Source organism: Rhopilema esculentum, chromosome 3 (genome assembly GCF_057945365.1).
Source record: "Rhopilema esculentum isolate cy_ngs chromosome 3, ASM5794536v1, whole genome shotgun sequence".
Taxonomy (NCBI): Eukaryota; Metazoa; Cnidaria; class Scyphozoa; order Rhizostomeae; family Rhizostomatidae; genus Rhopilema; species Rhopilema esculentum.
In genome coordinates, this window is record NC_142817.1 from 6,167,833 (window position 1) to 6,193,637 (window position 25,805).

At 34.4% G+C, this 25,805-nt stretch overlaps 1 protein-coding gene across 1 annotated transcript; it reads right to left on the reverse strand.

Moving 5' to 3' along the window:
* LOC135692907 (exportin-T) lies at positions 1-25,682 on the reverse strand. The gene is made up of 38 exons (XM_065211246.2): positions 25,325-25,682; positions 24,457-24,539; positions 23,202-23,258; positions 22,431-22,497; positions 21,652-21,738; positions 20,213-20,341; positions 19,638-19,721; positions 19,410-19,519; positions 18,777-18,853; positions 18,163-18,245; positions 17,185-17,264; positions 16,495-16,587; positions 15,871-15,949; positions 15,167-15,205; positions 14,579-14,641; positions 14,090-14,161; positions 13,599-13,651; positions 12,836-12,911; positions 12,092-12,151; positions 11,744-11,794; positions 10,956-11,024; positions 10,331-10,425; positions 10,119-10,185; positions 9,509-9,553; positions 9,125-9,181; positions 8,620-8,688; positions 8,392-8,468; positions 7,883-7,952; positions 7,116-7,331; positions 6,397-6,492; positions 5,549-5,642; positions 4,897-4,964; positions 4,285-4,333; positions 3,616-3,731; positions 3,426-3,473; positions 3,222-3,293; positions 2,682-2,738; positions 1-2,340 (listed from the first exon to the last, which is right to left on the reverse strand). The coding sequence occupies exons 1-38, from the start codon at positions 25,382-25,384 to the stop codon at positions 2,290-2,292; spliced, it is 2,919 nt and encodes a 972-aa protein (XP_065067318.2). The 5' UTR covers positions 25,385-25,682; the 3' UTR covers positions 1-2,289.
* Positions 25,683-25,805: the final 123 nt, after the last annotated feature.

Genomic DNA, 25,805 nt, shown 5'->3' on the forward strand with positions numbered 1-25,805 from the left:
TTCTTTTTTAGCCGAAGAAGTTTTTAACAATACTGATTCAACCAATGGCAATAATGAATTATATTCCATGATTTTATCGCACATTCGTGTTAATTTTCAATTTTATTGTATGACAAGATTACTTCAAGCCTATATCTAATTGTTTCACTCAAAAATTATACTAGATAAAATACGCAAATTGGAACTTTAACTTAAAATTCTCATTGTTTACATAAATCATGAAAATGAAGAACGATATCAAATTTTGAAAAATAAAACGGCAAGATGTATAAACGCTATTTGCTATCACATCTGTTAACGTCTAATGGTTTATAGAGCAAGCAACTTAAGGGAAATTGATTCAAAGGTTAACGGAAAGAAATTTTATTGGAAAAAACTGAATGTTAAAAAGCCAGATTGGTGTGTAATATTGAATCAATATAGGGATTAAAAAAGTAAAAATTCCGCATGTGAGATTCTTTGCCAATTCAACCGCAATATGAATAAAATGTTTTGAGAATAACTTTATATCGGACCAGATACTTTGATAAATATAAATTCTGCCAACTAGCTTTATCAGCGCACTGCAAGGCTTCATTTATTTTAACTTGCTTGATTATTAAATGACATCGACCCTGTCAAATAAATAAATGCAAAGGAGAAAACTTTCTTCACGAGCCCCTCTCCCTCCCCAACGGAAATCACCCTCTCTACCAAACGGAAACCCCTTCACGGAAACCACCCAATCCACAGAAATGTCTTAAAAACTAAAGAAATTCAATAAAAGGTCCAGCTTCACCTATTTCCAGATGATTCCAGAAAGGATGGACATGTGGATTTGTCAGATTTTGTAATCTCTGAGGATAAACATTATTTTTTACCAAGTATTTGTTATGATTCCAATCAAAGGCAATAAATTGTTTAATATTCAGTTTGTACATTGTTTAACATGCAACGTCCTTCAGAATTTTAAATTATTTTTGAGATTTATCTCACTCAGACTTTTGAGTAGAACAGCTAAAAAACGTTGGAATTGCTGTCGATTTTAACAAAAATCGAAACCGATAAAAACATAAATAATTAATTAGACAAAATACAAATTTTACGAAAACACAATGATAAAACAATAGTATATTAAACCTATGTCGACAGAATTTTCAATTTGATCAAGTTTATCCGAGGCAAGCTCTCTACTTTGTTAATGAGGAAAAATCCTCTTTTGACTTCATTGATGCTTTGATAATTTAAAAAAAGACTGAATTTGATAACAGATGTTTTACGTTGATTAAAATTAAAATTCCAAATATTGTATACAATAATTAGGGCTACCAAAAGAGCAGTAGTTGCGCATTTGTACTCCATAGCGTCTAGGCCTAGAAATATTATCTGACTCGCCGAACTGTACACAAAACTCCTAACTTGCAACAATGATACGACCGTCTGCCATTTTTCTAGCAAAGCATGTGGAATTACTATCAGCGTAAAAATTTCGATAAAGGGAACCTTATGGCCAGCTATACAAAAACATTCTTTTCTGGCACGATTAGTGTAGAAGACTGGAAACTGGTCGAAATTCAATTTTTATTGGGACATTTACTTCGGCTCGAGTTCAATTTGCGTTTGAATTTGACGTTCAATTTGATGTAAACTTTGCTACATCGTCCTATATTGGAAAGGGCGTAATGCAACTTGTCAAAGTTTTATATCGTTCATCAGTGAAAAACCCGAGACAACCTAATGTTGGTCAACAGCCATAAAAACAAATAAAGACATAAAAGAAGGGGGAACTTTCCACGTTTCTAAATACTGTTGTCTGAAATAAGAGGCTCCAAGACTAATAAGCAGAGCTGGCTTTGAAAAAAGCAAATATATTAAACATATTCAAAGCCATTTTAATTTTGTACCCACAACCAAAAGGTTGTTTGCTTAAAAACAGGGTAATTTCTGTTTGTAGCCTCAAAAAGGAAACGAGGTTGAAAATTCTGCACAGTAAAAACGAGACTACCTTTACAATTAACTAACTAATTACAAGAATTTGCTAAGCGATGTATCATTCTGATTACCTGAGCACATTTATATTATAGTTGTTCTGATTTCAAGCAATGTCTGTCTTTCGTCTGTCCACGTTCGTTTGTCAGAAACTGGCTCAAAGAACATCTACAAATTTACAATATATACGAGAATCCATATGCCCCTTTCTTTCTAAATGCTGCACTGAAATCGCTTTTTCTCCAATGCTTAGAATAAAGTCGAATGATACAAAAACAACTTATCGATTTTGAGCTGTAAATTCTTCGCCTCAAAGCTTCACTACCTGATGCTGGAAAACTCAGGCCTTCTTCTCCATCTAGTGTAAAATTGCTGAAAAGAAAAAGATGATATATTAGTTTTATAGCTCTCGTCAAAAGTCTACTGTTCTAAGTTGCACACAGTTCTATAGATGCAGCTCTGCATCAATGTTGTTTGCAGTGTCATAAGGCATCGAGCACTTTATGACAGAGCGGTACTTATTTAGTTATACATAGCGTTTATGACAATGAAGTTTTGAGCCAATATTGGGGAAAAGGATGGAACTTCCTTGTATTTTTACGGAAAATCATTCAAATACAAAAATAGCGATCTAACTTCACGGTCTTCCAAAAGAATTACTTCATGTTTACCACGAGAAAACTGATAAGAGATTGAGAAAAAATTCAATTTACCTTAAGGTATAATTTGAAATGTTTGGCATCCATGTTTTGTAGTGTATTACAATAATCCTGAAAAAAGATTTTGAAAAAAATTAAAAAATTAGTTTCAATAACGACGGTTTAAAATGACCGAGAAGTGAAAAATAGCAAACAACGTCAAAATCTTTACAACGGACACTTTCCAACAACGGACACCTCCATAAAACATATAACATTTTACAACGAACACGTCTTTACAACGGACACCTCTATACAACGGACACCTCTTTACAACAGACACCTCTTTACAACGGACACTTTCCAACAACGGACATCTCCATACAACAGGCACCTCTATACAACAGACACCTCTTTACAACAGACACCTCTTTACAACATATAACTCTTTACAACGGACACCTCTTTACAACGGACACCTCTATACAACGGACACCTCTATACAACGGACACCTCTTTACAACGGACACTGTCTTCAATGGACAATAGATCTGGTCCTAGATCTTCGGTATGGAGGCTTAAGTTATTAGATTCAAACTCATGAATTTCATTTACCATAGCTGCTTCCTCCGGGCACTGCAATTGAGGCAGATACGATGCGTGTAAATACTGGATCACTTCTTGGCCCTAGATTGCAAGAAAAACAACGAACTAGAAACATGGCACTCAGGAAAATAATGCTTAGAAAAAACTTTAAGAGTTCTTATGGATTTTGAATTTTCTAATTAATTTTACAATTTGTTGATAATTAATACTCACTCTTTTTACAAGTATCATTTTCAAAACTTGAGCTATTTCTTGAAGAACCTGGAATGATACAATGAAAGGAGTAAATTAATAAAAAGTCACTCGGGCAACAGTACAGGTGTAAAATATAAGTGTAATTTTGAATGGAAAAAATTTTTATGTGGAAATATGAAAGAAGGAAAAATAGTGTTGCAGTACGCACCAGAAAGCATTGTCCATCATTCAAGTCAAAAACAGGTTTTAAAGGAGCCACCAGACAAGCTGGAAGAATATTCTCATAGGTGAATTCCTTGAATCCCATCCAGTTCATCTCATCCCCTAGATGGAACAAAAAAGTGACAGACTAGTCCAGTTATAAGGTGTCAGCCCGCTGGGTAGTTCAATTACCGTTTACAATCAAGAGAGCTGCCATCTGCTGATAATTCAACATGTCAAATCGATAACAAAGCTGTAGTCATATCGCGATTAAGAACGCCTGCATTGCATAATGAGCGAAGCCTATTTTTCAAGGCCTACAGTGATTGCAAAAAATGAATCAACGATGCAAAAATCCAGTTTCAAATTTGATCATGCAAGGCCTTAACTACTTCCTCAAGTTATCAACGCTGCTGCTGAATATTTTGTTATGTGATGTGTCCCAGGTTTTGTCAGTGATGACAAAATCGAATCAATTTAAAAGTCTGCCTAAACGTAATTTGAAAAACAAACCAACTACTAAGATAGCCTCATTATTGCAGTAAAACAGAACGTCCATACTTTGGCAGGACTATAATTCGACCTAATGTAAATGAACTATAAAAAAGCCTTCACAATAAAACAGATTCATCTTATGAAAATTGAAACAGCAAAATTACAAAATATCCAAACTTACCAAACAAATCTATAAATTTACCCAAAATGACAAAACAATTCTTTTGACCCTTCAAAGCAAAGACAAGACATCAACATAAGCTATAGTTAAATTATAAGTAAAATTAATTGAAATAATTGCCAATCATAGTCTCGTCTCTTTAAAATAGCCAAAATCTACATGGAAAACCTTACTTGTAAAAGTATGCATTTGTATAATGATGTTTCGTTGTTTCAAAAAGCTTTTTGTTCACATTTTGAAATCCTCATGTTTTTTATTCAAAAATCGAAGACTGTTAAAAAAAATTCCACTAAAAGCAACGATCTAAAGACATAAGCTTTCTTGTTGGTGGTATCAATCCAGGAGATTAACTGGAAGTCGTAACGAATCAACTAACTTTCAATGCCCCTTTGTGGAAAGCAAGTCACTTGAACACATAATATTTCAATGATTAAATTTATAGAGCCTCCTTGTATCTTAAAAGATCTCGATGAAAATGTTTTCTTTTATTACACAGACCTCTGCGCGATAAGTATCAAGATACAGTTGTCTTATCAATAGCATACTAAATAAAGAATGAACATAGAAACAGTTAAAAATGAAAACAAAATATTGTAGCACGCCTTGGCTCACCTGTGGGTCTGGAATTTCTGCAGCACCTTGGACAACACTGTATAAAATAGTTTTGATGCTATCCGCACCTGAACCAAAATAAAAATGATATTAATATCAACAAAACATGGTACAATGTATTGAAACCAGGGCTTGAATAATCTTGTCATTATTCTGCTATCAATCACTGACCCTTTTGAATCCCATTGGCCAAGAACAATTTTTTGACCAATCATACTTGTTCGAATCACAACGGTCACGTGTAACTTGCCAATCAGTTATCCTTCATCGAAACATACTGGTAAACAGAAACCTGTCAATCTCAACTGTCCTCATTCGAATCTCATTGGCCACGATTAACATGTCAATCAATCATCATTCTTCGAAGGTCACTGGTAAACAAAACCTGTCAATCAACTATCCTCATTCGAATCTCATTGGTCAAGAGTAACTTGTTAATCAATTGACTGGATAAATGAAGATGGCTGCAACATTTCAGGCGTTGCTGAACACAAAATTCTCTCAATGTCGTAAATTTAGAAATAATTTCACAAGCTAACCCTAAAATGTTTCAAGTACCATTATTAAGACTGATACTGATATGAACCCAAAACGGTTGATAATAATTAAAGCAACTATTAAGCGAGCGAATCAACAAACCTAATAAACTTACCACAATTTACTATAACTTCTACAACACCATTATTCACAATTGTGCATAAAAACAAATAATAGCTCCTTCGCAGAATCTGCCGCTCTTTCACTGCCTGCAACAAATAAATTACGAGCATGGTAACAAAACAAAAGAAAACATGTTAGCTTTTTAAAATGCAAATCTGACTGAAACTCTCTGGCCATTGCTCATCATAAAGCACTTTTTGAAGGCAAGCACTGGAATTGAATAGGACAATTTGAAACAAATAGTGGCCGAGCGTTGCAAAATAAGAAGTAAGATATCGACAGGGTTTTATATCTTTCATGATTCAGCTTTTGCCCAACAATTAACTGCGGTTAGCAACTCAAAGTATACATTATCTGACAAGCTGTGAACGTCCACTGAAATTTTTGTCACGAAGTCATTATATCACGATGTAATAAAGTTTGAAATCATTATATGAAATAACCGAGTCAAAGCAACACAGCAAAAACATGTGAGTGACAGTGATCGGCCTGAATTCTGTTTGGTGCGAGTCAACATAGATTCAGTTTTCAAATCAAAATAGGAAGAGATTTTATGGCAAAAAGAGGTTTTTACTTCTAGCGATCCACAGTGTCAGATATGCATAAAAAAGTATCGCTTCGAAGATGATAAAAAGGTAAATTTTTGGGCCAAATACTGAAATGTACGACGATATGTCGAGAGCCACTGAAATATAACAAACAAATATTTAGTGCTGTTATAACATTGTGCTACCGAAAGTTTTACGTGTGATGAGGACAGGAATGATTTCACAATCGAAATGATTTCATATCAGTGTTAAAGAATGTTGGGTAAATGAATATGGAGGCGATAGGACCTACCTGCATATCCGCTTCATCAATTGGCGAATTTAGAATCGAGAAAATTGTGTTGACAACTGGTAAGAATATTTCACACAGAAACGGAGAAATTTGCGTCTGTGTAAGAAAAAAAAGATCACGAATAAAAAAGGTGACTAAAAGAGTGAATTATATATAATACAAAAGCAAAATGCTAGTGCAGACCCCATTCCTCTAATTCGTATATTGATACAATCGCTGATTTGTAATGGGATTGGATGGATACGAATAACGAAGGGCGAGTACGCCGGGATATTTTGGTTTCCCAAAACTTATCTTTGAACATTTGATAAAAATATAAAAACTGGAATATGTGTATAAACGTAAAGCTTTTGAAACCCAACAGAAAATACTGTAAACAAGCATTAAAACCATTATGTACTAAAATAATCCTTAGTGCACAGTTGGGGTTTAAGAACAAATCGTAACACAATCATCAATTATCTATTCGACGCAGCTCTGGCAAACTGACTGAATAGTCGTTGGCGTATATCTATTTAGAGACGGATCTTTTTATCTATTTAGTATTTTCTTTGCCTATAATACTAAAACCTTTATTGATGACAAAAACGGTGAAAAACTCTGCCACAGTTATTACAAAATTCTCTAAAGATATAATACTCCTGATGAAAGCTTAACGAATACAAGCAACCAAATCGAGTGAGCTTTTGATATTTCAAATGGAAATAGAGGTAACAAACCTTAAACCTGGCAATCAGCTGATTGATTAATGGTATAAACTCTTGAATATCCCGCACTTCGCAGTCTTTGAGTAAATGAGTGACTGCGATTGGTAGATAGGGAAGAAGCTCATCGCCAAGACATATAATCATTCGGTGAAGATACTGTCTCACACCAGCGTGGATTACGTCTCTGTGATAAGGCGTTGTGAGCGACTGTAGAAATATTGGCAATGCCTGAAAATCGATTGAGTTTCACATTTAATCTGTGCAAATGATACTTGATTGAGCATGAAATAAAAAGCATTGAGGCAGAACCAATTTGCACTCTAAAAACTGGCAACGAACATTCTGAGCCCACTAAGGATAACAATCCCATTTTTAGGATCCTGATAGTGTTGCTGGAAACGGAAGACGTTGAAGGACCACATCCTATATCATTGCCTATTAAGCATAGTTTGAAAAACATTTTCTGTTTTTCAAAAGCAATACACCTTTTAATGTAGACAGGAGTAGGCAAGAAGCACAATTCTAAATTTTGAGGAGGAACACCAACTCATTGGAAGTAATACTTGAGGTATTTCATCAGATGCCAATAAGTCAGCATTCCCCCCCCCCCCCTCCCTTGTTTTAGTTTTAGGCCATTGAACAGAACTTTCATTAGCCCTATATGGTTTCATTGGCTGAAAAATAATTCCTAACGACGTGATTTGTGTTCTGTGAACTTGGTTTTGAAGATTCGAGGATAAGCTGAACTAAACAATAAACTTAATGATTCCCTTCGTCACCTCTTTGAAGCATTCTGCACACCCACTTGCTTTCAGTGACAGCTGGCTTGAAAATGCTTTGCTTGCTCGACTAAGAAAGGACAGAAAAACATTTCTATGAGGATAGAACACAGCATACTACAACTGTGGTGCCGGAATCTGCGAAACTTGCATCGCAATCAAAGAGCTCCGGCTAAAGATTTTGATGCAGTAATAAATGAGCCATGGTAATTAAGATAGATTTACCTTCTTGGAAAACTACAACTTCTTGGGGAAATGAGAAGAACGATAACAGTGCGCTTGAAACGTTCACTAAGATGAATTCTTGGAACGAAGTCAGTAGCAAGCTCAATATATAGACAATACTTTTTTAGACATAACAACATAAGTACGAATACAAAAATACTATTTGTTGTAGAGAACAAGTCGGTTCTGCATTGCCACTTAACTTTTTCTCGCGCAATCTTTAATTTCATGTAATTCTTTTTGCTAAGGGGTTCTTCAAAGGAACAGAAGACTGAAGTCAATACCTTGTAAAACCCATCAACGTGTGGAGTTCCTGAGCGCTGTTCAGTAGAGCAAGTTCGTCATTTCTCAAACTGTCCAACTACAAGAAAATAAACATCATTGCAGACCATTTACAGCATTTTCTATCAAAGCAAAATACTGTTTGATCTTCTATATAATGTTCTTTGCCGGATAACAGATTTCAAATATCTATTTTATATTAAAATGAAAACCTGAAGAAATCAACCTACCATGGATAAAACTTTGGTAAATCTCAAAATGACAGGTGACAGGAGGCACTGCATCATCGCATTCATGTTCTGCAAAGCAAGCACAACATAAAAGCAAGCACAACATGAACGCAAGCACAACATAAAAGCAAGCATAACATAAAAGTGGATTTCATACATCTTTAATAGTCAAATAACATTCAAATAAATTCTTGGCATTATAACACAACAGGAACAAGAAATGAAGAACAATCCCTAAAGCATCGTAGTTTCAGGTTTAGATTAATTTCACAAGTTTCGGATAATTTAAAAATTTAAGTGCAGGAAGAGTATTAAAGTGCTACAAGTAAAAAATAAACAAAATAAAGTGTGGTTTGGATTTGTCACTTGAATTCGTTTAAGAAACATTTCACAACGTCCTCGAGTTATTGAACCTTCTGTGTAGGGATTGGTTTAGGTAAATTAGAGCTCAAAAATGTAACACACCAGGGTGCAGAAATTGATTAAAATATTACGAGTTACATACTTCAGGAGAGACACCACTGCAGATAATCAAGGTTGCTGCCAGTTCATATAAATAATTCTGCAAGAAAAAAATGAGCCATTCCATCATATCAAGGATTACATGACGAAAATACGTCACATGGACAGGGCAGAAAAATAAGAAACACAACTAGCTATATAGTACATGATCAAGCTAAGTGAACAGCGTTTTGGTTGGAGGTCACTTGTTAAAAGAAAGATGACGTAAAGAATAAACAAAATGGTAAATTAACAATGAACATGACTGCTGAAGACATTATTTATACTGCCTACAATGTGACAACATAATGGCATTTGCAGAACAGAAAATTGTACTCATAAACAGTTGGATCTAGAGATAAAAGGATTAAATGCAAATAGAACGAACCAGGTCATCACCATTGAGCTGTGATTTACTTTTGTAGCTATCATCCTGACAAAAAAACAAAATAACTTTTGGGGTATTTGCGACCTCAAATGCAAAGGCTTCTGCAAATCAAACTCTGATTTCAAAAGGACAAAAAAAATGACAAAAATCAGGTTCAATTGAAAAAGCTGATGAAAAAGTTTCTTGACAAAGCCCATGAAACAATATGTTGCCATCAAATTGTCACGTGAGAGGTCATTTGAGATGGCCATGAAATCTTTTGGACTCCAAATTTTCATATATCTTTCAAAGCTTGTTTGAAAAATTCCCACAGAGTTCTGCACGACAACTATACACTTAATGTTCAATTATATACACAAACCCTGAGCTTTTACTTGAGAATCTTTTTTACAATTGCTTAAAAGCCTATCTAGATCACTCTCTCTATGCTCCTTTGAAGATTCCTTCGAACAATCTCCTGAAATCTGAAGCTCAATCCCTTGCGTTATCCCACGAGATTTTCCAGTTTCTCTACTTTTACGTGATCTCCTTGCAAGAACACTCAAATTATTTTCTAAAACTTCCCACCTTTCCCAAAAAGCTACAAGTACTGTGTAGGTATAATATATACCTGGCTGTTAACCAATAAATCCTGTAGTCTTTGCAAAATATTGTCCACATACGGTTGTATCTGTGACCTAAAATAAGACGAGGAGCAATTTTAACATGATCCCCTTTAAAAAACACAAAATGAAAACATTAACAATAACAAACTAAGTTACAATTAGATAATTCTTAACTCAACATCAATTAATAATTTGAAACAAAATAATGGGCACTCACTTGAGGACTTTCGTGAAACGCATCAAGAGATAGCTTGTGCGGCTGCAGATTTTTGTAGAAGGATTTCTCAAACCTCTCTCGTCAAGAAATGCTTCCTAAGAATAAAGATTGTTTCGATTAAAGAAGAGGTTGATGAAAAGGAAAAGAGGAAGAAAAAAGTATGAAGAAAAAAGGAAGATGTCGAAAAGAGATAAAAGAAAAGAAGGAAGAAGAAGAATTTATGAGAAGAAGAAATAGAAGATGAGGACAGAAAAAGGGAAGGTGAAGGAAAAGATAAGATGAAGAAGAAGAAGAAGAAAAAGAGAGTGTGAAAAAAAGGAAGATGTCGAAAAGAGATGGAAGAAAAGAATGAGGAAGAAGAATTAAAGGGAAGAAGAAATAGAAGATCAGGAAAAAGGAAAATGGAAGACGAAGAAGAAAAAGTAGAAAAAGAGAGTGTGAAGAAAAAGGAAGATGTCGAAAAGAGATGGAAGAAAAGAATGAAGAAGAAGAATTAAAGGGAAGAAGAAATAGAAGATGAGGAGAAAGAAAAAGGGAAGATGAAGAAAAAAAGAAGATGAAGAAAAAGAAGATGAAGAAGAAAAAGAAAAATAGAATAAGAATATTCCTGTTAACTTTGGCTTACCAGGGCTTCTGGAATGTACTGCGTTTGGGCATAGAAGAACCTCTCGTATCTCGTGACGGTTTCAAAATACTGAAATAAAAGAAGCCACATGCATTAGAAGATGCCGTAAGCAGGGGCTGTTCATTTTCTTGCGTCATGACAAAACAGAAGACTGCAGCCACAAAGATATCAGATTCATGTTCTCAAATGCAGAAAGCTTTGTCACAAAGTATATAACTATCAATATAGTTTTAGAAAACAACAACAAAGTTATACAATTTCTAACTTTGAAATTCAAGGTGAAAAATGATTACATTCAATTAGGAAGATTGTGCAAAACTCTATAATGACGACATGTTTCGGATAATTGGCAGAGCCCGGTCGTCCTTCCATCTAGCAGTTTTGGAGTCGATCTACATAAAAACGAAAAAGCCGCCATTGTGTAGACAGACGGAGTTCGTTTTCTCTCTTGGACTCCACTGGTCATTTTTCTTTAGGCTCGCGGCACTGATTGGTCAACCATACCGGTCTTGTGCTTGCGTTTTTCTGATTGGCCTATTTCGATCCACAACTGGGTATATATTTTCCATCTTGTTCTTTCGGAACCTTATTCTGACGTTTTATGCTCTGAGTAGTGTCAGACAAAAAAACCTTTTAGTATGTCGTAAAATGTTTGCTTTTTTCAAAGCCATTTTCAATTAGGTTTGTGAAGCGAGTATGGCATATTTTGGATTAGCATAAGTAGTTCCATTTATATCAATCAACAATATTTATTGAAATTAAATGAAGGAGAAATTAGTCATGTTTACCTGTAGTTTGACGGCTATATGTTGGGCCCAGGAAACTTTGCTTGTTATAAGCTGCAAGAGAGCACTTTAATAGATACACGAGGTGCAGCCACATCAGAATACGTTATTCTAAAAGTCTATTGACTGGGATCTCGAATTTAGGTACACGAAAAATTTGCCAAATAAAAGACTCCACTGCCACGAAGTTTTCAAAAAAAGCGAAAACGAATTCTGTTTCGCAATACTGGGTGCTGGAACAACTTTATTTTGCACTTAGAAGCAAGAATAAGGATACAAATAGCATTCAAATTAGGTAAAACGTAAGTTGCCACTGTTGCACGAAAAGTATAAATGCACACAAAAACAAACCGATATCATCATTTCTTGGAGCTTGCTAAACTTTTGACCGTCATTGAACAGATCCTGACCCTATGGGAAAGAATCTTTATCAATATCGAGTAAATGAGGTGATGAAAGTATGAGGAAAATCCTTTCAGCTGTGAAATTATGATAGCTAATTGATTCATATTTTGCTAAAATATCTTTTTCCTATTGTATAAAAGACATTAAATATACAGTGAACGGTGGAATAAGGTTAACCAAAAACCAGATGACCTAAAGAGGTTACGTAAGTAGGTGACCTAAGGATGCGACGTTAGGAGGATGCCGTAAAGAGGTGACGCAAGGAGTGAGGCGACAGAAGGAAAGCTAAAGAGAAAGGCAACAGATATTCTCTCCATGACTGCATAACGCAAAAATTTAATGGTTTTGCATTTTTTTCCTTTGACATAAAACAAATCGCTATTTCAAAACAACCTTATAGCAATCGAAAATTAGAATGGTTGTCCGCCCTTCCCCCACCACCATTCCCCCTTCCCAAATCCTCCCTTCCCAGCTCCCCCTTCCCCACCCTAACCCCTGCGATGCATAGCATAATAGGGTTTTGAGTAGTGTTTGAGCAACAGCCGGAAAAAGCCTGTGAATCTTACTGGGATTATGAACTTACTAATGCTTTTAAGCAAAGAGAATAATAAACACATCATAGCATAATTATCATAAATTAGCATATTAGGTTCCAGGTCTATTACAGATCCTTATAAAGAGAGTACATACCGGTATTGCTTCACCAAGGAGATAAACAAGGTGCACTGCGAGCTCTAGATCAAGTAATGGAACTTTATCTGCATTCCTAAACAGAAAAACCCAAATAAAAGATAGCAAACAGTAGGTTAACAGAGGTTTAAGTGAGATGGGCAAGCAAATAGGCCAAAATGCAAAAGATTTTGCAACGATTCAAAGGCTTGTTTGTTACCATTCTAAATTGGTAATTCAAAACTCATGATATTGCATGGCCAGATATCACTTATCAACTTTCGACAAAACCGTTGCATGCTTCCGGTATTAATAACATACCATTTCTATTTCAGTTCAATGATTTTCAGTCTTTGCGGTTTAAAACTTGAAAAGAAAAGGCGTTATGCACTCCCGATCTCCTGAGCTTTCAGCTGAATCATACTTGGGCATGCTTCATTCATACCGCGCATGAAGTAGAGACGTTTCATGCTTTTGCTAGAACCGTGGCCTCAATATCTAAAGCGGCGCCTGGCCTAATGCCCGGCTCCCCAGATGTCTACGTAACCAGGAAATTTCAGCATCACATTTTTATGCTAGCATCACCTTAATATTCAAGCACCACCTTAATTTTATAAAACCACATGGGCACTTCTACGTTGCCTTAACGTTCTACGTCATATAAACATTATTTTCATATAAGACTTCTTTATTTCTTCGTATAATTTCGACAATTGGAGATTTATTGGGCATAAAAAAACGAATAAACACATCAAAACAAATATATTAACAAAAAGCTTCTTACTGAAGAGTCCTTTGGACATATTCATGTAAAGTTGAGACGACCAAATCACCATCCTGAAAAGAAACATATATTTAGAAAATGGATCCAATCCTAAACACATGACACTGAGAAGAATTCAGGTAAATAAGTTCATGATGTTCCGCAACATATCAACCGACAATCCTTAATGAATTCTACATTATCAAACCAGTTCAGATTTGATAACGTCACTCGAATCTAGGTTTACCTTATGACGTACGCGAAAGTAGACCAGGAGTATGTTGTTTATTATGAGTCGCAGATTTTATAATAGCATGCTAAAGAGCATTCGGGGGGCTCCAGCCTTTAAGCCAATATCCACTCATATTAGCCTGTCCAACCCTGTTGATTAGGTAATAACAGATCATTCGCTTTTCTGCAACTCCCTCAACAAAAATCTCCTTGCTGAAACTGAAATTTGGCTTCTAAACAATGCTGAAACTGCATTCAATACTACATAACGTTATACTCACTAGTTTCCCGATATTATCCAATAAAACTTTCATTTGTTTGCGAAAATCTTGAAACATTGCTTCATCCTCTTCCTAAAATAAAGCATTGAAAAAGATATTTTATCAAGCCAAATTTCACACGTTTGTACTAATATAAGGATGTTTTTTTGAAACATTAAAATAGAATTAGGTAAAGTTGTTGAAAGTTAGATAAAAACATCATTAAATGAAAGGGTGATGACGTACAAATGATTATTGAGCTACTTACCTCGCATGAAAACAGAGAAAAGAAAATTCGAAAGAATTTTCCAAAAGCATCATCAAGCAATCACATTAAAATGTTTTTAAGTCCTGTTGATCACATTAAGTCAATCACATTAAAAAATGTGAAGACCTTTCCTGCGATAACTGGACAGCATCATTAAAGTGCTCTAGCATTATAACATAACAATGGGTTTGTCTCAGACCAAGGTCGAGAAAACACAATTATAGATTCTTGCAATGACAAACCTCATTTTCAAAATCATAATCATCATCATACTTCATTTTATTGATCACAATGAATAGAAGTTTCTAGAAAACAATAATATCATATTTAGCTCATACACAAATGATCAGTAATCGTAAAATATCATAAAATATTTTCCCAAGACACTAGAATTCTTTCATTATTATGAAGATGAATAAACAAATGAGCGATTTCTTCTGGGTAATGTAAAAAATGTTTTAACTATTGTAATATTCAGAAACATTCATTGAGCATGTAAAAATCCTTAAAAAAAATATCTTTGCAGGGCATTCAAAAACCCTGAACTAAAGTTTTTACTTGAAAGCCTTCCTCTGTAGAAGGTTTTTCTTTGAAAGTAGACGAAATCCAGATCAAGAAAATATACAAAGATATAAAAGTACAATATAGGGTCACATGTTATATTGTTTGGTCGAGGGATGCCTTTTAAGATTCAGATTCTGCAGATAGCAGAGACGAACCTATTTCAGCCTTTTCTTGTACAAGAAGAAGAGCAACTAATCAGTGAAGGCAAAGAGGGTTCACGCCATTGCAAAACATAACAGAAAATGCTACAAATCTAAAAAACTCACCCTTAAATATTCTATGTGGGGGCCTTGCATAACTTTCATCTGAATGAAAAAAGCGTATCGAATTAACAAAGGATAGTGAAAAGGTTGACATTACATTAAATAGATACCACCTTAGCAAATCAAAGATTATTGCCGTTCGGATGATAGAAGGCTATCTGTCATTGTGAATGGGTTTCGCCAATTTTGTAAATACATTCTCCAATTCTGGAGATTCTCGTATTAGCTGTTCTGCAAAAATTTGTACTACTTATTAACTAGTAAGTACACTAACACTGTTCCCTAGATTCATTCTGTGAAAGCTTGAACTATGAAAAAAGTTTGCAACTTTTCAATCAATGTAATTTTACAGTATAAACAACTTTTATATAACATTATCAAGACAAGCTTTTTAGCCCATTGCAGAACAGTGTCTATAGCCCATTGCTCTGTTAATGAAAGGTGAAAAGAAAAATCCATCGACAATGCCATGTCTTGTTTAATGTAAGAAGTACAATATGTAGGTGCGGCCTTTAATTTAAATATTCTTTATATTTAAAGGAGCTCGTCTATTGGCAAGAATACGCGTGTTGTGAGGGTGCCAGGCACACGGGTTCTAATGTAGTCAGACGGTGTTATGTAGCATTCCAACTCTTAATTAGTTCAAAAGGGATCCAATCCTCCCTGTCCAGTCTTGAGTTATTCACTCAAAGCATTTAATTTCAAACCTGTTTTAAGAGACCCAGATAGGAATGCGCAAATTCACTGACAGTCTCTGATATGTCATCGTCTTCATGGCTCAAAAATCTGCAACAAAACACGAAAAAAAATAAGTGACGTTTGAGGGCACGAACTAAAATACAAGCAAAGTTGGATTTGAAGGGAAAAAAGAATTGAAAAAAAACGTGAAGAAGATAAAAACAAACAAGAAAAGAGACTTACAGAAATAAATAAGAAACCCGACATCAAACAACGGAATTAGAATAGGAAGAAAATTACATGATCTTATATATCTTATGCAGATTTGAACTTAGTTACGTTTAAATTTCTTGAAGTTTCTTTTACAGGGATTGATTTGGGAATTTTATTAATTACAGACGCCCACTAGAAAGCAGCTTTGGCTGAGGGGGTTACCGAGCCTAAATAATCCAAAATGGAAAAAGAGTTAAATATTAATGCAAAAAGGGCGAATTTAAAAAAAATTGAACACGATCAAGACATCGTAGTAATACAGCAAGAGAGAGTCGTAGCTTAGAATAAACCTGTTTTCACAGTTAAGCATGCATAGCTTTGCCTAATCACAGCATCGAGCATACTATGACAGACAGTTGATGAACAGCAATAATCTGTACCTTAACATATATGGTATTTTTCTTTCAATTGCTTTCAAGATGATCGCAGATTGTCCCATTTCACCATTCACTTCCCCATTTACTTTTGGATACCTGGAAAATTGAAGATCGTCTCAGCGTCAAAGAAGAAAGAGCCGTCTTTAAACGGCAAAAGAAAAATCATATTCATTGAAAAATTTCAAGGTTTAATCAAAATAAATCTGATAGAGATTCTGATTGTTCAAATGCGCAAGTCGGTATTTCAATGACTGTTTTTACCAGTCTGTTCCAAACAGATTTTTTACTGTTAAATAATCTTTTGAACTCTTTTATACTAATGATGGCAAACTTTTACTTCTATAAATTCATGAGGATTCGGTTTCAGACGTAAGACATAGAAATTTAATTATATTTCAAAAAGATAGAATCTAAAAACCAAGTTAACTAGAAGTTGCCAAAAATATTGAATTTTCAAATTTCTCTATTGATTTTTTCAGAACATAGAAAAACATACTCAAAAGGCGAGAGAAAGCTACCTGTAAATTTAAACAACAGATCAAATATTGACCAAACATGTCTAGAATACTGACGTCAGTCCATAATAGCAAACATTCTACAATATAGCCCTAATAGAGGCTCTGATAACAGTATTTGAATCGGTATTAAAATACATCACATTCACTAGTCATTCATAGGAAAGAAAAGACTTACTTTGACCAGCTTGTAATTAACTGTATACCCATGCCATTGATCAGCTTGGCAACCTTTGCTACGAAATCCAAGTCTTCTCCCTTCAAGAAATATCAGCGTGTGTTTACACAGATGCTTGATGGTCGCATAAAAGCCTCAATCTAAGTGTAGCACCTTAGGAATATCATATACTACACACTAGAATGTGTACATATTCATCTATTTGGCATTGAGAACTATACAGAAGAAATGTTAACAACAATCTACGTTTATATGCGTTGATGGAGATCCACCAAAGAAAAATTAAGCTCTATTTCTCCGATGGAGCAATACCGTAATGCCTCGAGCAAGCACCCCCCTCAAATAAGCGCCCCCTCTCGAATAAGCGCCCACCATAGAGGTGAAATTATTGAATAAGCGCCCTCCTGGAATAAGCGCCCACCCCTCGAATAAGCGCCCATCCTTCAACCTTCAGAAACGGACGCTTATTCGAATTTTCGACGACAACATAATTGGAAGGCAATTCACCAATAAAGATTGAATGACCAACACAGTTTGTTGTAGTTTTCATTCTCTTTTTTTTGCTTTTTCATCATAATAACATGCTTCAATAGAAAACACATTCATTTTTTTAGACTCTTCCAAATCTATTTTTTTGGAGCCTCAAAAATTAAAAAAGCGCCCAGGCGATTAAATAAGATCATCGATAAAACTTCTGCTACAAATCAAGGTGCTTAAGCTTTCCCTTATAACTGACGAACCTCACAACGAAGCGCCTAGGCTTCCAAAGTACGGTCAAGGGCCGTTGGAAGTGATGTTTGGGGAGAAGTCCTTCGCTCTTTTGGCAGTCAAACAGATCCCTTGCAATCCTGTATCCTCGCACAGCTAAATTGTGTGCTAGCAATGAGACCTATTTGGCAACTGGTTAGCAATTTCATCGCTTTGTAAACAAGAAATGAAGATGAAAAAACATTACATGGTCAAACTTTTAACATATACCTCATTCGGTGAAAGCACTCCAACATTTTCCAAAGCGTTTGTTAGGGATTCTATCAGTCGCGTTTTCGCTGTCGGTTCCATTCCTAGAATGACATGTTGCTTTAGATTGAAAGTAAACTAATAATTATATATAGAACGAAAAATACTGTTTAACGGTTAGTTAGTGCTCGATGCCGTAGAGGATGAGCTGTACATGCATAGAACAGGATAGTTCAGAGACGCTACTCCGAGTTTCACGAATAATGTGATCAGGCAACTGTAACATAAATAGATGATTCAAGAATCCAGCAGATATAGTACAATATGTTGCAAAAGTGATAGCGAATATGCTTATCTGCTTCAAATTAAATGAGGTTCAAAATATCTGCTTTCTAAAAGTACCAAGAAGACGCAATTTCAAAAAGAAAAGCGGGCATTATGTTTGATGAAATCTTTTTTAGTTCAAAGAGTCTTTAAGTGATTAATATGGTTTATAATGAAATCAAATTTTATAGAACTATGTCGAATTCTAAAATAATCACACGATTCTTATGAGATTTTGGATGGATATTCACAATTAATATTGATGCATTATAAAAAGGATAAAATTCAGCAAGAACTGTTTCTGAACAAACCTTTGCTTATAATTTCAAAGAAACATTCGCAAGCTGATTCTCGGCGCAATTCGTCTTTCAAATATCGGAGAATCGTACTGAAGAAAGACATGTTTAATGACGTCATAACACTAACTATAAAAATGGCTTGATATCAGCATGTTTGCTTTTTTCAAAGCCATTTTCAAATTCTGTACCGCAAAAAAATTGTTGATATCAGCATAAAGAACTAAAAAGGGTTGTGTTTCTGGTGCATCTCAAACACGTAACGAAACAATTTCAAATTAAGTTTTGGACATCCCAGTGACACCCACGAACAAAACTCTAAAAGCCTGTTACACCCATATGGTAAAATATTATAAAATTAGCATTAAGTCTTCTAGATTTTGGGTGCCTTTCTTTCAGACTGATGATACTTGGCAATGATAGCCTCGTACAAATAACTTAACAACGTATAATAACTTAGGCATAATTATTTAACAAAATAATTAATAATTATTTAGCAAAGCCCAGCAGCTCACAATCTTGAACAAAAATATTTCTTTGAAATATCATCTTTTCAAAAATGCTAAAAATATACACAGAAATATCTTCTATTGGTTTCTTACTTCGGCTACAGCACAACAAATAGCTTTTCAGCCAAGATGAGCTTACCCTACAAATTTTTCGTTGGCAATGAGATCGATGTCAATCCAAGAAATGTAAGCACCAATCACTTGCAAACATAGACAGGTCAGCTCTGCATTTGAACCTTCGTAAAGTTTCTAAAACAAAAAAAAACCAACTCAATGATTTACAAATGACATACTACAACACAAAGATTTCCGTGGTTGCAAAAAAGTTTTAAATAATGGGAATGTAATTATTATGTTGAGAACATACCAAAAGGTTGTACCATGAGTCAACCAATTCAGGAACACAGTGCACTCTCATTGCATCTTTAATATTGGTATTGCGCTCCATTTCCTTAAATGAAAAGAAAGAAAGTTTATTCTCAAAAACAAAGAATGCTCTCTATATTTAAAAAAGCAACGGATATAGCAATTTAGCATAGGTGATTATCTAGAGAATCGATGCAATCACAATAACTAATCACTCCAATCATTCTAGACATAATGGAACGTTATCCAAGACACAAATTAAATGCTACCTTGCACAGTTTCTTAACTGAAATGAAATGCAGTAACAAACTTTACATGTCTGACACATTTACAAAACAAAAAAACTTCTATAGCGTGGGTTTCTGTTTTATAATCAGTGACAAATGACTTTTCCTTAAACTTTTACCTTTGTTTTCCTATATCTTTCATCATAGATTCAAAAACATTGTTTTCAGAAACAAAAAATACTGTTTACATGATTAAGCCTATGCAAGAACCATATAGAGCTTCTAAATTTGGTGGTGGTGGTGCAAAACGCTTAGGACTTTTAAAATCAAATTAGAAAAAAATAATTACCACAGATGGTGACTGGATATGTCTTGAAACAACTTCTTCATCAATTGCTAAAAGAATTCTAAAATACATCTCAGCTGCCTTTTCCCCATACCCGAACAAAGCTATGACATCTTTGAAGAATGAAAGCCACTGAAAAGGAAAATGAAATTATCTAATCAAGAAAGATTAACTAACATTTATGCCAAAAGTTTATACTGCTATGACTTCATAATCCTTGCTGAGGTTTCCTTCATTTTTGGGTAAACCATGAAAACGGTCGATTAATTATTTTTGCTTGATAACTTTGTCTTTAGTTGGTGATTCGAGCTGTACTCACATTATTTATCTCATTAAACTAATAACATGGTCCAAATCTATGTGTACATTATGAAAATGCTTTCACATGGTATATCAAAAAACAAAGTTCGCTGAATTTCTGAAAAATCTAGAGTTATATTTGATCTTTCATGAATTATATAAAGGGTTAAAAAAAGTGATGTCTCTTCTTCCTGAGGTTGCATCTTATCATAACATGACAAGACTTTTGTGGAATATAGGTAAGCTAGTAGGCCTGGTCATAACACTTTAGCAGGGGACCCGTAAACAGCCCTCCTAGTAATTTCAGGTGAGCTGTTTGTAGATAAATATGAAAAGATACTAGGTAAAAAGTCAATTTCAAAGTGAGCAATTTGCTGTTCATAGCAATTTAGGAGAGCAATCTGTAGCTCCCCTCCAGCATTTGAGGAGAGCCTGCACGGGAGCAAGGGCAATGGCTCTCCTCAAATGGCCAGGCCTGCCAGCTTTCCATATGATTTGGTAATACCATTGAAAATACAAAGAAGATAATAAATTTTACATTCAATCATTTTTTGAGAGCAAGATACAAGACTCAATGCATAGTTCCTTCACATACTCTAAAGCTTCAATTGATCCATTTGCAATAAAGTGTTGTAATGCATCACATGCTTAACCGATAAATTAATCATACATTGCTCAGATTATTTCTAGGACTAGATGAGACAAAACTTTTGGACTACCCTAAGATATTTTACATGTATTTTAGTGTGCAAAAAACTTGGATCGGCATTAAATGTTAAAATTTTCTTAATTTGGCATCCAAATTTTGGCGTTTTAGTACTGAAAGTTTCTTTGTTTATTTCTTATTTTTGGGACCTAAAATTGCCTTTTTGTTTTAAAGTTGAGCATTTTTAGAAGAAGAAAATGCAGATTGGAGTGAAAGATCAAAATCCAAATTACACCATATTTTCCAAAGAAAATCAACAAAATAAAAAGTTTTGGACTCTTGTAATTGAAATTTTTACAGTTTTGTGATTTCTTAGCTAAAGGACTGAAGTTTCATGAATTTTTAGCATCCTAGTACTAGTTTCTTATAAACCTGTTTCTTATAGATAAATAACAAATATCTCAATAATTTACACTAACAAAATACATGAACAAACCTTGGAAGGATATTCTTTAACAAAAAATAATGCAAATATCTGGGCTGTCTTCTTTCTGATAAAAAGCTTTTGATCTGATGTGCAACACTGAAAATAAAGAGGATTAAACTTCAATTAGCTGTTAACAAAATATAAAAAAACAGTTCATATAAAAAATTGGTTTGATTGAGATTCTATAATTCTGGGCTCTGCTCTGTTATTAAGTTGCATCAAAATTCTTCATTATTCTTTATTCTTATTTCCTTTTAGTTTCATAATATTCTAACAACTTACGCTTTACATCTGTAAATATGTGAAACTTCAAAGAACTAGATAGTCATTTGGTTTTAGAACAAAAACCAAGAGGTATAAAAATGGTTACAAATAAATGAAACATGGAACTGGATCATCAAGATTTATAACATATATTTTTTTTCTCATCTCCCGAAAATAACAAATGATTCTGTTAATGACATCATCCAGATTTCCCAAAAGTCCATCTACCTTGAACTTCAAAGCGGGAGGCCATTGAGAAGAAAATGTTTTGTTTCCATGGTGAAAACTGTTGTGGCTCCCTGGCCCCCTGACCCCTTAGGGAAAGTCCTTACTAATAAGGTGACTTTACTAAAAATTCATATAATGGCACTTAATTGATAAAAGCTTAATATTTACAACTTTAACTATTAGCTAAAATAAATGATTATTAATTGGCTATTATTTTTAGAGCTTTTTCCAGAACCTTAAAATTTTTAGTACTTCAGACAAACTCTCAAAGAGTAAATATATCAATTTTTGGTTACCTTTTTAAGCCACTCCATGCAATTTATCTTCACTATTTGAATCTGGTCAGACTTCAGCTGTGAATACCTGAAAAAACAATTAATAAAAAAGAAATATTAGTGAATTAACATCTTCACCTCTTGTTACACGTGTAATTATCATATTCATTACTCTTACTCTTATAGAAATGGGAACTGCTTCTGTAGCTATTATGCTAATGGTCACAGAGCTCTGGGTCTTCTGTTGGTGCCATAAATGCTGCTACAACAGATGCCTCAGGGAGTAGAGACCTTATACCTCATTCTTATATCCAGGACTGCCAAGAGGGGGCAAGGGGGCAAATTGCCCCAGGACCCGGAGGTCTAGGGCCCTCATAAATTAATGAATTCCATTTTAAGAATGGAAAGCGAAAATATGCCTAAAATAGTTGTAAATGCTGAGAAATGACTGCAAGAAATATTCTGAGCTGCATGTTGAGCTAATCAAAACAGTGCATTCACAAAAACTTCTTGTACACTCTGCTGGCAAGGGGCCTTGTCCTTTGGTTTTTCCCCCAGAATATCTTGGCAGCCCTGATTTTATGACATACCACACATTACAAGAAAAGGAATGTTACTCAAGGATGCATCAAAGGTCTTTCAGGACAACAAATCATATAAAATGTGCACTTCAAAAACAGATCCTACAGAGATGCCTGACAGAGATGACAATCAAATGATGACCTCACAGAGTACACAGATAATTGTTTCTACTGTGGATTTGTTATAGTATTATCACAGCTCAATTCTTACCTCACTTTAACATGATGTTCTAAAACTTGCAGAAGGAAGAATTTCACCTTTTCATCACTAAAAAACAAAACTTTGTCACAGCATAACGGATTTTTGGCAGTAACAAAGGATTTAAAAGCAATTTGTACAGCTTTTGTAAGTATGTTATTGCAACAAATAATACAATTGGTATTATGTTGAAGCAAAACAGACAAGCCAGGCTATGTGGGTGGATATTGAAAGCTAGGAAATGGACAGAATGTTAAGCAATTTCGACTAGCTCTACAAAGAGCAGAAAGTTGTGTAGCCAAAGTTGTGGTCTGTTGGTAAAAGGTCTATTTGAAAGACATTTATAAAAACAGTATAATCCTGTTATAAGGTACTTTTGTGTAAGGTAACATCAAAAGAAAACAAGCTGTTATAATGATCTTTCATGCACTCCAAGAAAGATTAAATACTCAATACAAATATGCTTCATTTATAAAGTTTATGCACATCACAGAGGTAATATAGAAAATCATTGCCAGACTAAAGCAAAATGTTGTATCCTTATCAACACTTTAACTGCATGGACGACATACTCGCTTTGTATCTTCTAAGTCACTTGCTTGGGTCGAAAAAGATGATTGGAAGTGTTTTCATTGATGAAATATTTATTCCTCACAACTTATAACTTTGTGTGAGCAATCAAACACATGTGGGTTTGGGTTTTGCATGAGTTCTGACGCGATTGCAAGTGATTGCTAACTTCAATAAAAAAGACCTGAAAATGTGTGATATTGATGGAGTTTTTTCTTTTTCACAACCTGATTTACTGATGTCACGAATAATCAGTTAGAACTGCCAAATTATTTCCAGGGTGGAAAGCTGATGTGTAAAATGTTAAAAAACATGATTCTATGCTTTTCCCATAATTAATTAGTAAGAGTGTCCATTAATGAAGGTTTCAGCATTGTTTTTCATTGCAACTGACTAATGTTATTGTGGACAAATGAAAACTACTGGCTTAAAGGTATCACCTTTGTGCATCATCCTCAAAAACCCAATAGATCCCCCTGATTCCTGCCCCCTTTTAAACACGATGCCCGATACACAACCATCAATTTTCAAATCTAAGTGTTGACGATCCTGATTCCTGCTGACAAAAATTTGTCAATTCCTGATCCACAACTCTAAAAAATATTATGACCCCTATTTCTCAGAAAAACATAGGGGTTACATTCTTTTAAGCCTTTGTCTACATTATTAAGTTGCTCAAAATAAGCAAGAATCTAACCTGTATGCATCTTTTGCAAGAGCATCAGAAGACAGTTGCAAGCCTTCATCTGCATTTTTCAGCTGCTCAAAATAAGCTAGAAGCTGCAAAGAAAAGATTTCAATTATAGAAACATTTGGAGAAACTTTAATTATAGAAATATAGAAAAAATACAAATTCCTGAGCAAAGTTTGTAGCAGAGGTTTTCAAAGATACTTTCCATTTTTGGTTTTTTTCCTATCAGAAGTCAAAAGTTTAAATGGTGGAAAATTTTCAGATAACATGACCAGATAAACAACTGTTATGTCCAGAGTCAAAAGCAGATTCTTAACAAAGCACAGGCAAAATAAAGGATGAAAATTATTGCAAAACTTTACAGTTGTGTCCCTTTATATACAAGAATCTCTGACATGTGAAATTATGTATATAACCAAAGAATCACTTTTACTTGAGATTCAAATCTACTTTACTAGATACCAATAAATGATTTCCACAGAACATTCTCCTTCAACAAAATATCTTATCAAACAATAGTCTGTGATTCTGCTGAACATTCAATTCAAGCATCATGTTAAATCCAAATAATTGACTTTCACAGCAGGTAAGTAATCATAAATATTTTGAACATTACTTATCAAAAAAATAATTCTTTCGCGTCAGTAATTTCGATATCTAATGCAAACAGTATGTATGATTTTTTGCTAAAGTTAATATTATTCGAATATAAGTTATTGTAACATTTTTTAATTGTATCTATTCAATTCATTTGAGTTTGACGATTGTGACCTGCACATAGGAGATGAAAATACCGGATAGGTTCTTGACATTATGGATAAATTGAATTGACCTTTACACTGATACCATAAAAGAAAAAATGAAAATCACGTACATATTCTTGATTCGTCTTTCCATCGCTCACAGCTAAAGCATACAGCGCTCTCTCGTCCATTTTTTTCTTTTCTTTTTCACCAGACTGAATACGTCACATCAAAACAATATTAACGACGACTTTTTTAACACTCTTTTGGCCTAGCCAATTACAAACTCATGAAATTACGGATCTAGTTTGTTACCAGTCATCTTAATGACCCTAAGTTAGATGATTGTTCAGGATTGCTTCATTCTCTAAGACATTTGATGTTTACAAAAGCGTTTTAATCATATTTTAAAGTTTTCTTCGCCAAGTTTCACCACACGTGTTGATGCTTGCATCACCAAATTTGCATTGATATCACAGGGAGTCGAAAGGTGAACTAATTTTGTGACGTCGCATTGTAAATCAAAATCTGACACCTAAAATATATATTGTTAAATTAAAAAGATGCAAAAGTTTTCACAAAGCATAAAAATCTCAAGAAACTCTCAAAAAA

Excerpts from the sequence above, each read along its gene's own strand:
- LOC135692907 (XM_065211246.2), bottom strand. The coding sequence starts at position 25,384 with ATGGACGAGAGAGCGCTGTATGCTTTAGCTGTGAGCGATGGAAAGACG. Across the intron at positions 22,498-23,201 it reads GAACATCATGTTAAAGTGAG|GTATTCACAGCTGAAGTCTG; the intron begins GTAAGAATTGAG and ends TTGTTTTTTCAG. Across the intron at positions 18,854-19,409 it reads GCCAACGAAAAATTTGTAGG|TACGATTCTCCGATATTTGA; the intron begins GTAAGCTCATCT and ends GTCTTTCTTCAG.